Genomic DNA, 13,042 nt, shown 5'->3' with positions numbered 1-13,042 from the left:
GACGAAGAAGGTCGCAGGAGATGATGGGGTTGGCAGCCATGATGGTGAAGCTCACTCCAGTAGCCTGTGTTTGTTCTCCCTGAGGGTTCTCCCTTGTTGTTCTTTCAAATGTTCTCCCCCGCAAAATCTCTTTCTTTTAAGGACTCAGAAAGGGAGAACTGGGTGGGATAGCCCACCCCCTCGCTATTTTGTCCACCAGTTAGGCCTAATATCTGACGTGCCAGTTTTGGTTGGTTAATTTCCAGCTTCACCTTGTCTGTTTTTAACAAGCTTAATTTCCACTGTCCTTGGATTACAGCAACGTGGCCTTTTTGGTTTATACTAATTCCGTTTTTCTGTCTGGTTTTCTTGCACTTTCCCATTAACATTTGTTGTTACAAGTTATTGGGACATTGTATAAACTCTTTTACAGTTAAACTTATGGTTAGGGTAGATTTGTAGGCCCTATGATCATAACAGTGCCCAAGTATCCCTGAGTGGGTAGTGCTCACGGAGGGGGGCTTGGTACTCAGTTCTGATTTGGGGTGGGATGTGGCAGCTGATAGATTCTCTTGTCTTATAATACAGCTTCAGTGTATCTTGGAGGAATGTATTATATTTCCTCCTGTCTGTATCAGCCTTCAGGTTCTGCCATTGGCACTCAATTTCCCACCCATCTCTTTTCATCAATGACATCGATTCACCAGATCTGCAGCTTCTCTTCCTGTGCCGCTATCCTGAAGCAGGCTTTGGAATTTGGCAGAGTCTAGGAGTTCACATGATGGCCTCAGGTTCCTGGATCTCTTTTGTTGCCTGGGAGCTGGCTTAGCAATGTGATGGTCTGTCCAAGACAGTGGCTGGATTGTGATGGCCTCAGTATTGCCCTCTAGGCCAAAGATCAAGTCCAGGGTGTGACTGGCTGTGCAGGTGGAACCAGAGAGTCCTAGGGAGGTGTGTGGGGAGATGAGTTTTTGGGCTTCTCAGCATGCCTGCTGAAGTACCCAAGGATGAAAAGTCCAGAGTATTTCATCACTGTTGCCAACAAGCCATCCGTGAGCTCCTTGATAAATCTTTTAGTCTGTGCATAAAATCTGTTCGCCTTGGCTCTGCTTTCTATTGTCAGATGAGTGAACTTGAATGAACTTGTCTCACCTGAGGGACCTCTCATGGATTTGAAGTTTGCAGAGAAGACTAATGGAGAGCCTCCTGCTGTCTTGTCCTGTCTGGGTCTGCAATGCACCAAGTATCCCGCAGAGATGAGGTGGGCTAGCACTGGGCTTGCAGTATCAGATATCACAGGCCATATAGGTGTTTCATCTCTGAAGAGGTTGTGTATTGTCTGTTGGCAGCTCTTGCACTGATCAGCATCAATTTAATTTGTGTTGCTTTGTGCTGCCTGCCTCTGGCCCGTGCCAAGGGAAAGGTCCTGTGCAGTGTGCAGGTGTGAGATGTCTGCAAGCTGGTTTCTTATGTCTGCTTTGTTTCCTAGGAGACTTCCTCCCATTTTGGACTGTGATAGGTGAAGTAGTCGATTGTGGATGGGATTAGCTGAATGGAGAGATGCTTGTCTAGGTCATCAGATGCCTTGGGAAGGGCAAGCCTGTTGCATGCCTTCAGGAACTGTGACCTGGTTGAGTCCTAGGAATGGCTAGAGCCAGATCAGAGTCACTTTCTGGGGTAGTGGTGGGTGTGCTGGAAGCATGGTGGAACAACAACAACAGAAATAAGTGACAACAATAATAGACAGGGTCAAGACCAGCAGAAAGGGGAGATGTCAGCAGCATCAGGCATCCATTGCCTTGAAACAAGCTGCCTGTGTTGTCATGATGTCCCTGTTGCTCTTACCAACTTTGGAAGAGAGGTGGAGAGGGGATGAGAGCTTGGACTTTCCAGCTGTAACTTAGTCCTTACTGAATGCTAAGTGGCTTCCTGTTCAGCAGGTGATGGTGAATGCTGGAAGAGCAGGGCTGAGGCTCACAACTCCTTCCCTGTAAAGGATGCAGAGTCCTGTGGCAGCCTTGTTCCTGGACCTGGTGGTTCCTGCACCAAAGGGAGGGGCTGGGAGAGGACTACTAACCTCCCTGGCATGTGCTCCCACCCTGGGTACTGGGACAGCATCCCACTGCTGGCCTTGGGGACAGTTTCCCAGGGCCAATTACACTGACACTGAATGAGATGATCAAGCCACATGCCCACCTCTCTCTCTTTCTCGCACACGCACACACACACGTTATACACGAAGGGCCAGATTCTCCTCTTGGGGCTGCTCATGCATACACACCCATGCATGCACATGTCCTCTCTGCGTCTTTTAACTCTCCCTCAGATTTTCAGGGCTGCCAAGCTCTGTTGTGCATGCAGATGAGGTCATTGCTCACCTCGGTGGCTCTCTGCACATGCAAGTCGTGCATTAGAATGAGACAGGCCTCTAGTTGCCGGGCTTAAAGTGTGCCTGGTCCAGAGGGGATGCTCAGTGGGCAAAAGAAATACCTACATCTCCAACCGTGTTGCTGAAGGGCCCAGGTGTCAGCTTTACCCTGGGAAAGAGCGGCCAATCAGGGCTCCTGCAGCAGGTAGGCAGAGCTCTGTCCTCGGGAGCCAGCTACATTCTCACAGGAGCCCGGCCTCTCGAGGCGGCTCTTCTCCCGGCTTCTCCCTTGCTCCTGGGAGTAACCAGGTGGTGCTTCTGCTGCTCCCTCCTTCCCTCTGCAACACCCAGCCTGCGGGAGGGGGATAGGCAGCTTTCCTGCGGCTCCCCCAGGCCTGGGTGATGAGGGGAAGAGCCCCAGAGATGCTGGAGGAGCAGAGGTAGGGCTGGGAGGGCAGAACAGACTTGGGGCCAAAATTGATTGAGGCAGGGGGACAGGCAGGTGTGATGTTACTTTAATTTATAGAAAATGATAGATTCTCCCTCTTCCGCCCCCCACTTTTTTCAGGCCACTTCAAGCCCTGCCTCATTATGCCATTTAGGTGGCCAGTTCTGAGACTGTAGCCCTGTTTTCTCTCTCTCTTCGTACACCAGCTGGGCCAAATTCTGCCTTCACTTACACCAGCGTGATCCCTGTGTGGGGAGCCGAGGAGCCTTGGTGGCTTAGGATAGTGCTGGGCCTTGGTCCAGTCTGTATCTCTCCCTTTTCTGTGTCTCTGATTGTATTTTTGCCCTAACTTGCTGCTTTTTCCTTTGTTTCAGGGCCGCGTAAGGATGCGTCGCCCTCTGGTGGAGCTCTTGGCTCACGGGTGTTGGAAAAGCTGCTCCTCCCTGCCCCGGCCCTTTTGGCTTCAAACCTGATTCCTCCTTCTCAATGGCCCAGGCAGGGGGAGTCGTGCGCTTCTGCCCCGAAGGAGACTGTGCCGTGTCACCCCCGCGGTTCACCCGCAACTTGGATCGGAGACCCTGGCTGCCTGCCACCAAGAGCATGGAGTCCGCTGCCTCCAGCCCGCAGCGCTGCCTCACGCCCAATCTCAGCATGGGCAGGATCCAGTTACTGCGCAAGAGCCTGGCTCCTGAGGCCTGGCGGTGTCAGCTGGGCATGTATAACAGCACCGGCTCCTTAATCCGCAAGGCACCAGACACCAGCCTCTTTGGCAACGGCAACTGCCCAAGCTCTGGGCGGGTGACAGCGCCATGCACCCCGCTGAGAAGCAGGCAAAGCTCCTTGCTGTCCTCCCCAGGCAGCCGCAGTCCGCTGGTGGCCCCAGCACCCGAGGGGCAGAGCTCTGTGGTGACGTTCCGCTTCATCGAAAAGGCCAGCGTGAAAACCCTCAATGGCCTCCCATTGGGCGAGCCCAGGAGTGAGAACGGGCCAAGCCCCCACGGCCTGAGCCGCAGCTTGGAGTTCGGGGAGGCCGTCCGCTGCGGTTCCAGCAAAGAGGGGAGCTCCTGCCCTGCCATGCAAAGCCAGCCTTCCCCAGGCACCAGGCAGGGCATAAGCGAGAGCCTGCGTCTGACAGCCCGGCAGCCCACGTGTGGCTCTGTGAGGGGGCCTCCTGGAGGCACGTGCCCCCCACCCGCCCAGAACAGCCCAATCCAGGAGCACCTCAGTCGGAAGCTGAAGCTGGAGGTCTCTGCCTCAGATCCATTCCTGGCCGGTAGCCGCTCTCCTGTGGGCAAGCAGCCCTCTCTGAGTCCTGGCAACGGAAGGGCAGCAGGACTCCCCCATGCTCTGAACACCAACTGCCTCTTCAGCTCCCTCTCCAATGGGCTGGGGACACCATCCGAGCACATCTCAGTGCTCCTGCGCAACCCCTTGGGCATGGAGCCCCACAACCAGGTACTGCCCAGTGTGTCTCTGAGGGAGAGCCGGGCCCTCGCCTTCAGAGGCCACATGCCTGCTTTCCCACCCCTGTCCTTTCCCCCCCGGGAGGCTCTCAGCTGACATGCTCTTTCATTCCTGCAGGGGGGCTCGTGGGCATGTTCCCGGGAGAGCTCAGCCCATGCCCAGCGCATTGCCAAGGCCAAGTGGGAATTCTTCTATGGCTCACTGGACTCTCCAAAGACAGGTAACGGGTCCGTCGTGATTAGGGGTGGGAAGGAGGGACAGCCTCACCTTCCACTGCGACCGACATCTGCTTGCTAAATCCAGATCTGAATACTCTGGCTGGCCTTTTCCTTGTCCTGGTCCAACCAAACCCACCCCAGAACCAAGGCCTCCCTCCCCGAGCCTTATGACCAGGGGCGGCTCTACAAATTTGGCCGCCCCAAGCAATGATGCCCGGGAGGCGCCCCCGAGCCGCGGGAGCAGCGGACCTGCCGCGGGCATGACTGCGGAGGGTCCGCTGGTCGCGGGCTCACCTGGACCTCCGCGGCTCCGGTTGAGCTGCCGCAGTCATGCCTGCGGGAGGTCCAGTCATGCCTGCGGCAGGTCCACCGGCCCAGCCTGCCGCCCCCCTGGGAAAGGGCCGCCCCAGGCGGCTGCTTGCCCCGCTGGGCTCTAGAGCCACCCCTGCTTATGACGGGGAGTTTGGAAAGCTGGGATGCAAATTCTGCAGCTTGGGCCTATCTAATAAAATCCAGGCTCAAAATGGCCAGGGCCTCATCCCTCTGAGGCCAGCAGCTCTACTGCCATCAGAGTCTGTTTGTCCAAACCCCTAAGCGCCACTGTGGTGTCAGCAAATCCATCTGTGCTGACTCTGGGTAGCTGGATGCAGCTCTTGGTTTCCTGTTTGAGGAGGGCTTCAGGGTTAAAAACCTAGTTTGGGGAGGCCAGCATGGTGTGGGCCCCACCTGTACAGCTCTGGGTATGTCTAGCCACCCCAAACACTCAGACACACTGGGAAAGGTGATTCTCCTTTTGGAAACTGCCCCAGTACCTCCCTTCTTACCTTTGTCCCTCTGGATTCATTCCTTCTCTGGGCCCAGTTATGCTGCTGCTCCAGGCTGAACTACGCTGGAGGTGTTCATACGTCGCAGCTGCAAAATGGGTTGCTCTGCATTTCTCAGGTGCAGCTTCCTCATTTGAAGTGTAGGCTGGGTTGCTCTTAGAACGAGGTTACAGCTGCTCGTATGTAAACACTCTGGGATCTCTCTGTTCCAGGCACCTCCCCCCAGACACCTCTTGAGTCTCTGTCACTGGCAAAGCCCCTGCAGAAGCCCAGCCACCAGCTGCCACCAGAACCAGAGAAGCCAATGGCGGAGCGCAGCTTGTGTCACGTCGAGGTGGAAATAGAGATGGCTCCTGCAGGCAGTAACAAGCCAGGATCCTGTGAAACTGGCATCATAAGGAGGACGGTGAAGTATTCAGAGACAGATCTGGACTCGGTGCCGCTGCGATGCTATCGCGAGACCAACATTGATGATATCCTGGCTGAGAAGGATGAAGGGGATTCAGCCATCGAGAGCCAGAAGGACAGCGAGAGCAATCCGAGTGTCACGGGAACCTTGGGGAGAAGGAACAGTGTGCCAGAGGACCCCTTTCCCCAGAGCAGGGGAGAGCAGGACGGGAAGTGTCTGAGGAACGGGATGCAGGGTGAAGAGATGGATGAGGATGACGAGGTGTTTGAGGCAACGAGGCAGGAGAACAGAGGCAGGTGAGGTTTTCTGAGGGGGAGTGAGATGGTGCGTTGTGGTGGGCTGCTCTGTTCTCCATCATCTCTCAAGTACACTGCGGACACATGTGACCTGCACAATTCAGTGTATTTGTGTAGAGCATCCTCACATTGGGTTGGGGTCCTGTCCAGTACCACAAGCTAAGGAGGATTGGACTGGCCAGCACTCATAAGAACAGCCATACTGGGTCAGACCAATGGTCTGTCTAGCCCAGCGTCCTGTCTTCCAATAGTGGCCAATGCCAGGTGGTTCAGAGGGAATGAATGGGACAGGGGAATTATTGAGTGATGCACTCAGGTGGGAAACTGCTAAAGAAAACCAATGGTGCTGGTGAGTCAGAAGGAGGTGCTGTGCTGTGGGAGCTGCTGGAGACCTAGAACTAAGGTCACTTGGGGTGATCAGAGACCCTAAGGCCCTTCTAGCAAGTAAGGGTCAAATTCCAACCAGGATAACTACATTCTGCCTCCCTAAATTCCCCCCAAGCTTTTTCAGCTGGGCGTTAGTGTCCTTCACTACCTGTCCTAAGCGTAGTGTTGCTGTGCGTTGTCCAACAGTTGCCATGCTCCACCCCAGAGGGGTCTGCATTTCAGTACTAGATGAGCAACTTTCTATGCATAGCTAGGGCATGAGATTGCAAAGTTTTTTGAGATGGAGAGAGTTCTCAATACAAAGAGCAAGCCAGGTATAATTGTTTGCCTGCACATATTACTTATTAACACAAAATGCTTTCTGAAGGGACGGCATGGGATGATAGCGAGGCATGGAGAATAGCGTGAGTAGGGTAATGGTAGGATGAGGAAGTGACAGGTGCGCTGGGATGAATGTCATGCCAGAAGAGCATGGAGAGACGGATCATGAATTGACTAGTGCTTGTAGCCTGATCCAAAGGCCATTGAAGTCAGTGGAACACTTCCCATTGACCTGAATGGCTGGTCACTGCGCATTGGGTGAGGATCCTGGCTGGAGCTGGGAGGCCAGTGGAGATAGCCAGTCACACAGGTGGATCTCAGGAAGGAGCAGACTGTCTACTCCCCTTATCAAGGAATCATCTTTCTGGTCACAGTAAGGGAGGACAGCCATTCTGCATGCACTGAGCAGCCCCCGGCAGAGGATGGCAGCCTTGCTGTGCTGAGCAGTTCTTGGCAGAGGATGGCAGCCTCACTGGCCAAGGGAGGCTGTGGTGCAGCTAGGGGATAGTTATCTTGCAGGAAAATCCTAGGTGGAGCCAAGGCACTTGTAGTGTTTGTTGCAAGATGACAAGATGAGGAGAGCACTACATCCACGCCAGGAACAAGCTCATCTAGTCTACCTGTGGTGAAACTACAGTACCTCATCTCACTGTGTCTTCAAAGCGGACAGCTCCTGGGTTAGTCATTGCATGGTGAAAACACACCACAGCTGTTCCCTCTTCTTTCCAGCCCCAGCCCCACTCTTTTCCCTACTGTTGAATGGCTCTTCTAATGTGATGGGAGCCAGAACAAACAGCTCCCCTGTTGGGCCAGTGTGGAATCATACCACCCAGTTGCATTTTCCCTTGCATGGATCACTCAATCTATCACTCCTAGCATGTGGATATCACTGGCTGCCTTATTCTTCCATGGCCCTCCAGTAACGTACCAGTACTGTAGGGTTGTGTGATGGGCCTCCCAATCAGAGAGGGAACCAAGATCTTGTCTGTTAAGAGATTCAAGTTGCCAAATCTGCTAGTGCAGTGAGGCCTTGTCTACACACAGAAGTTGTACCGCTTTAACTAACCTGGAGTAGTTAATGCACTACAACCCCTCTATTCCCATGGGGGATGAGGATTAGCTCTACCAGTATGAGGCACATTTATATTGGAATGAGAGCACCCCACTGATGGGTTGTACTGGGATAACCAGAGCAGTAATAAATAACCCCCATAGTCAGACCGGCACAAATGCTGTGCAGAGCATGCCGCAGTGGAGTTAATTTGCTCCTTCAAGTGGGTCAGTGGCCTGGTCTATGCTGAAAGCTTATACTGGGATAGCTACGTCGGTCAGAGGTGTGGAAACCCCCCGTAGCAACGTCACTGTGTACACAAAACCCGCAGTGACTGAGCGTAGCAATCTGAGATCCCTCTGGGCCTGCTTTGTAGAACAGCATGTTTTGGAAGCTGCCACTATGGATGTTGATAAGGGCTGGATTTGTAAAGGTCTTTTAGGCATCTAAAGATGCAGATGGGCAGCTAGTGGGGTTTTCAAAACGTCTCGCCCTTACCACTGGAAGCAATGAGCCTGGGTTCTCTTAGAAACCCTACTAGAAACCTACCTGCATCTCTTGGAGCCTTGCAAAATCTGGCCTTAGGCGTTTGGAGTAGTTCTGCAAGGGAGAGTTAGGGTGGCTGCTCCCCCAAGCATCAGTGAGCACTGTGTGGTTACACTGATTGTCACAATAGAGGGGACTTTCCTTCGGGGATGACAGATGCCAGAGCCAGGAGCACATGGCTGACAGCAGGCTGGTCAGCAAAGGGAAAAGGAAAGCACAAGCTAACCAGAGAGAAAAGTGACTGGAGAAAGGGCACCTTCTTACTCCCAGGGGATCTTCAGCTCTGCTGACTGTAATGACAAACCTGTGGCCTGGTCTATGCTGAAAGCTTATACTGGGATAGCTACGTCGGTCAGGGGTGTGGAAACCCCCCGTAGCAACGTCACTGTGTACACAAAACCCCCAGTGTAGATGCAGCACTGCCAACAAAGAGGGACCCAAAGTAGCTAGCCATGCTGCTGCCCGAGCTACCATGACTTCACTGCTGTTGTTATTCGAGCTAGCTAAATCAAAGCTAACCCTTCCATGCTGCAGTCACATCTTTGTCCACAATTCAGGCATGCTCACAGTTAAAAGAGGGAGCTGGATTCTACTCTGCTCTGCCTCAGAATTGTTTCTATGTTCCAATCAGTTGCACCTGTGCAAACCTCATGTGGGGTTGCACACGTGTGGCCAAGGGTGGAATTTGGCCTGCAGAACCATCAGCATTATTAATGGAGTGTGAAGGGGAGTCCCAGCTAGACTCAGATCCCAGGTGAGTTTGCAGGACTGGCAGTCAGTGAGGAAACCATCTTTTACTTGCACATGGAGCAGGTTTGCTCTGGAAATGACTGAGACCCAATACTCAGGGAGCCCCATAATGCCATGTTCAGAGAACCACTCCGGGGAGTAGAGCCTCGCTTTAAGGACAGTAAATAACTACAGGGTGAGAGGCAAAGTCCTATGAATTAAAAACAGGTGCAGGTGATGATTCTACAAAACACTTAAGCATGCGCTTAACTAGAAACACATGATTACACTGGCTCCAAGGAGACTTCAGCATTTGCTTAAATGCTTTGCTGAATCAGAGCCCCAGTGATGGGAAACTGAGTCACAGGTGCCCAGATCCTAAAGGATATCTAGGTGCCTAACTTCCATTGAAATCTGTACATGTGATGATCGGGGCCAGATTCTGGATACCTTACACCTTATTTTACAAGTGACCCTGTTGATTTCTCTGGCCCATAATGAAGGGGAGTGAATAGTCCAGTGAGTTCACTCCTGTGTATTTTTATTAAGTATCTGCTAAAGGAAGAGGACAGCAAATTGATGAGAATTGCTTACAAAAAACAATTGCTAGTAACTTCAAACTACAGCAGAGTAGCAGCAATGAGCCAGGGGCCTGATTTTTGTGGCAATAAATATGCTCCTAATTAGCCTGGGACCAAGGATCAGTTCAAGGTGTAGGTGCTAAATGGCAGAATTAACCAGCACTGTCTCTGGCAGGATGGAGGGGGCAGGGGGCCTTGTGGAAAAAAATCCGTTGACAGTGGTGTAGAGAAGAGCCGCAATAAAAGGTGAAGTAGGCTGTTGACTGTCTGTCTTAGCAGAGGAGCTACATACAAAACAGGAGGCAGTCTTGGGACTGTGTGCTGCCTCTGTGTCTGTGGTGGACTCCAGCTGGAGATTGTGTGCTGCCCCAGGAAAGGGCATGCTGAGATACAGCAGCCGGGGAAGGCCCCAGCTGGATGCTGCTGACAGTGCTGGGGATGCTGAAGCCGCAGCTCTCTCCCCTCGTGTAATTACACCTTGAAGTGGGGATGGTTGGGACAATAACAGCAATGAGAGTTTGCATCCTGCTACTTCAGTGGGCCTGTAGCTGTCAGTATGGACCACTAACGAGGCAGAAGCACAGAGAAGACCCTCCAGAAGCAGTGCCGCCCCTACTGTCCTTTACCTCCTTCCCCTCTCCCATGAACCCTTCCCCTTCTGGAAAGGCTTCTCTGTGTCTCTTGCCCTAGCGCATGTGACTGGCATCTGGAAATGGTTTGTTTCTTGTCCGTGCTTCTGCACAGGAGCCCAAGTATAATCTGTGCTCTGCTCCCATCTTCTCCCCCATGTCTGTTACCCCTGGCCTGCAGTTCCCTCTTGCTGAGATGGTGCCTCTCTGCTCTGATCCCCAACAGGGTGTGGGAACCATCCCCGTCCGGCCCATCTGTTATTTCATAACCTGGCCTAGGTCACCTCCCTGACCTCTGCTTTTCCAGTGATAATCTGCCCAGCTCCCTTAATGGATATTCTTCTGTCCTGGTGCCATTGCTGCTGCCCTACACTGCATCCCATTCACAGCAATAATCCTCGGCCTCTGGTACAGCACATGGGACTCCAGATGGACTCTAATGACAAATGATCCAGGCATTGTTAAATTGATTTAATAGTACACTTCCTGAATTATAATGATAGGGAATTTACATTTCTATGGCATCTTTCTTCTTGGTGGAAACAAAGGCCTCCATCAAATATAATAGATTGATTTTTACCATGTAGAGCAATCATTTCACCCGCCGCTGAAACGCAGCCACCCATGGGGTGGAATGTGGTGGACGTTTGAGCACCCAAGTAACACTGCACAACAGAAGTGGAGAATATCGTATCTGAGGTTGGGTTTCTCCACTCTTTACCTACTGCTTGCTTAGGCGACCTCCCCTGAAGTCATGGAGAGGTTGGCCTAGTGTGATTACCAGAGTTGTGTTAATGAATTAGTGGCATTCAGTCAATGAGACAGCAGGTGTTTAGACAATGAGTTTTCCAAGTCCTCTGAATGAAGATGTGTTCATGGTGTCCAATAACCCAGCAGTGGGATAGAACGCTTTCTGATTGGATACATTTTCCTGTGTTCTAGCCAATTGGAAACCAGCATGGCCTAAAGTAATTTCCCTTTATTTTATTAAACTGATGCCAGCATATCAGCTGAGAGGGGTTTTGGGATTCTGTTTGTACTTTTATGAATGAAGTGGATTTGTGTTCATTTTGGTGGAAAGCTGCTTACTGCTCCATGCTCTATTTGATTGGCTGGCTGTAGTCTACCTCATTTAACAGCCCACACTGTCAGATTGTAATGACTTTTGATCACTTCTGATCTAGACTGGGTTCAAACCAGTGACCTAGGAGAGAGAGGCTTTGTATCCTAATACAGATCTGATCATGGGGTACAGGGCTGGGTCCTCAATGGGATCTGAACCCAGGACCTCTGTGTCTAAAAGAATGAGCATTTACTGCCTCAGCCAACAGACCAAGTCTGGCTGCAGTAGCGGAATCATTGGTCTTTGTAGATGAGCCCCTGGAGGGGAACAAAGTCTGTGCTGTATTAATTGGCATGTGCATCCAGAGCACTTAGTGTGTGCAATGTCCTATCTGACTGGCCAGGCTTTTTCCCCATAACTTGGCTGCCCAGTGAGTTATGGTCCTGTATCGGTTCTGAGGAGACGCTATCCTTCCCAGTTATCGGTCTCAGTAGCAGATGAATTTAGAACTGATGGGCTAGCAGAGGGCAAGGACTGCTCCTCACTGACCAGCTGTTCCTTCTCTCTCCCCCCTACCAGGATCATGGACAGAGATGAACAGGGCCTGCTCAAGTCACCAGTGCCCTTCCTCCTGGGGCACAGCCTCTCCAAGGATGGGATGGACTCTTTCAGCAAGCATTTCGAGAGCATCATGGAGTCCCATCGAGCCAAGGGGACATCGTACACCAGCCTAGATTCCATTGACGTCCTCTCCTCCCCAGCCCGTACCCGTGGTACTTATTTCACCTTTGACCTCCCAACCCTCACCCCGGAAATACAGGACCAGATCCGAGACAGCGCCAAGCTGATTGAGCAGAATTTTGCCCCTCTGGCCCACCTGGAGCCAGATTCTGGAACCAGCTCTGCCACCGACGCCCCCTGGACCGAGAGGGAAGAGGAGCAGGGGAGAAGGGGGAAGAATGGCTTTCACAGCCCCTGCCACTCGGAGGACAGCTTTGGACTGCCCCTGGCCTCCATTGTAAGGTGAGTGACCCAAGCTACCTCCATCAGAGCCATTGAAGGCAGGATGTGTGTGCCCACCCGAAAGAGGCATGCAGCCTGCCTGGGTTAGTCAATCGACTTGAACCCAGGCCAGAGCATCTGGGAAGCGGGGCCATTCAGAATGCCGAACTCACGCTCGGAGGGAACGTCCGGGGGCTCAGGCAGAGGGTAAAACAACTCTGGTAAGAGCAAGTTGTCTCCCTCTAAGCTCCCCGGATGGACACGGTTCGTGGTGGGCTAGCACAGGCCCTGTACAGTTAGCAGGGGCGGCTCTAGGCACCAGCAAAACAAGCTGGTGCCTAGGGCGGCAAAATCTAGGGGGCATCCCCTGCTGCCGGGGGGAGCGGGAGGCTGGATCGGCGGACCTGCCACAGTCATGCCTGCGGGAGGTCCACCGGAGCTCCGGGACGACCGGACCTGCCGCAGGCATGACTGCGGAGGGGGCGCTCGTCCCGCGGCTCGGCTGGACCTCCCGCAGGCATGACTGCGGCAGGTCCGCCGGCCCAGCCTGCCGCCCCCCTGGCAGCAGGGGATGACTGCAGCAGCTCAAGCGGAGCCGCCGGACCCGCAAACCCTCCGCAGCCGCGGGAGGTCCAGCCGAGCGACCGGCGGTCCCTCTGCAGTCATGCCCACGGGAGGTCTGCTGCTCCCGCAGCTCCGGGGCGCCTCCCGCGCATGACTGCTTGGG

General features: G+C 53.2%; 1 protein-coding gene across 1 annotated transcript in view; it reads left to right on the top strand.

Annotated features, from left to right (window-relative positions):
• PSD (pleckstrin and Sec7 domain containing) overlaps window positions 1-13,042 on the top strand; it is a 112,553-nt gene that overhangs the window by 33,984 nt on the left and 65,527 nt on the right. Inside the window, exons 2-5 of the mRNA XM_039546559.1 lie at window positions 3,170-4,250; window positions 4,377-4,479; window positions 5,514-6,006; window positions 11,893-12,336. Of these exons, the coding sequence (XP_039402493.1) occupies window positions 3,282-4,250; window positions 4,377-4,479; window positions 5,514-6,006; window positions 11,893-12,336 (2,009 nt within the window). The 5' untranslated portion in view covers window positions 3,170-3,281. The remainder of the gene's footprint in view (window positions 1-3,169; window positions 4,251-4,376; window positions 4,480-5,513; window positions 6,007-11,892; window positions 12,337-13,042) is intronic.

This window comes from Mauremys reevesii, linkage group 7 (genome assembly GCF_016161935.1).
Source record: "Mauremys reevesii isolate NIE-2019 linkage group 7, ASM1616193v1, whole genome shotgun sequence".
Classification (NCBI taxonomy): domain Eukaryota; kingdom Metazoa; phylum Chordata; order Testudines; family Geoemydidae; genus Mauremys; species Mauremys reevesii.
This window is presented reverse-complemented; position numbering and strand designations above follow the sequence as displayed.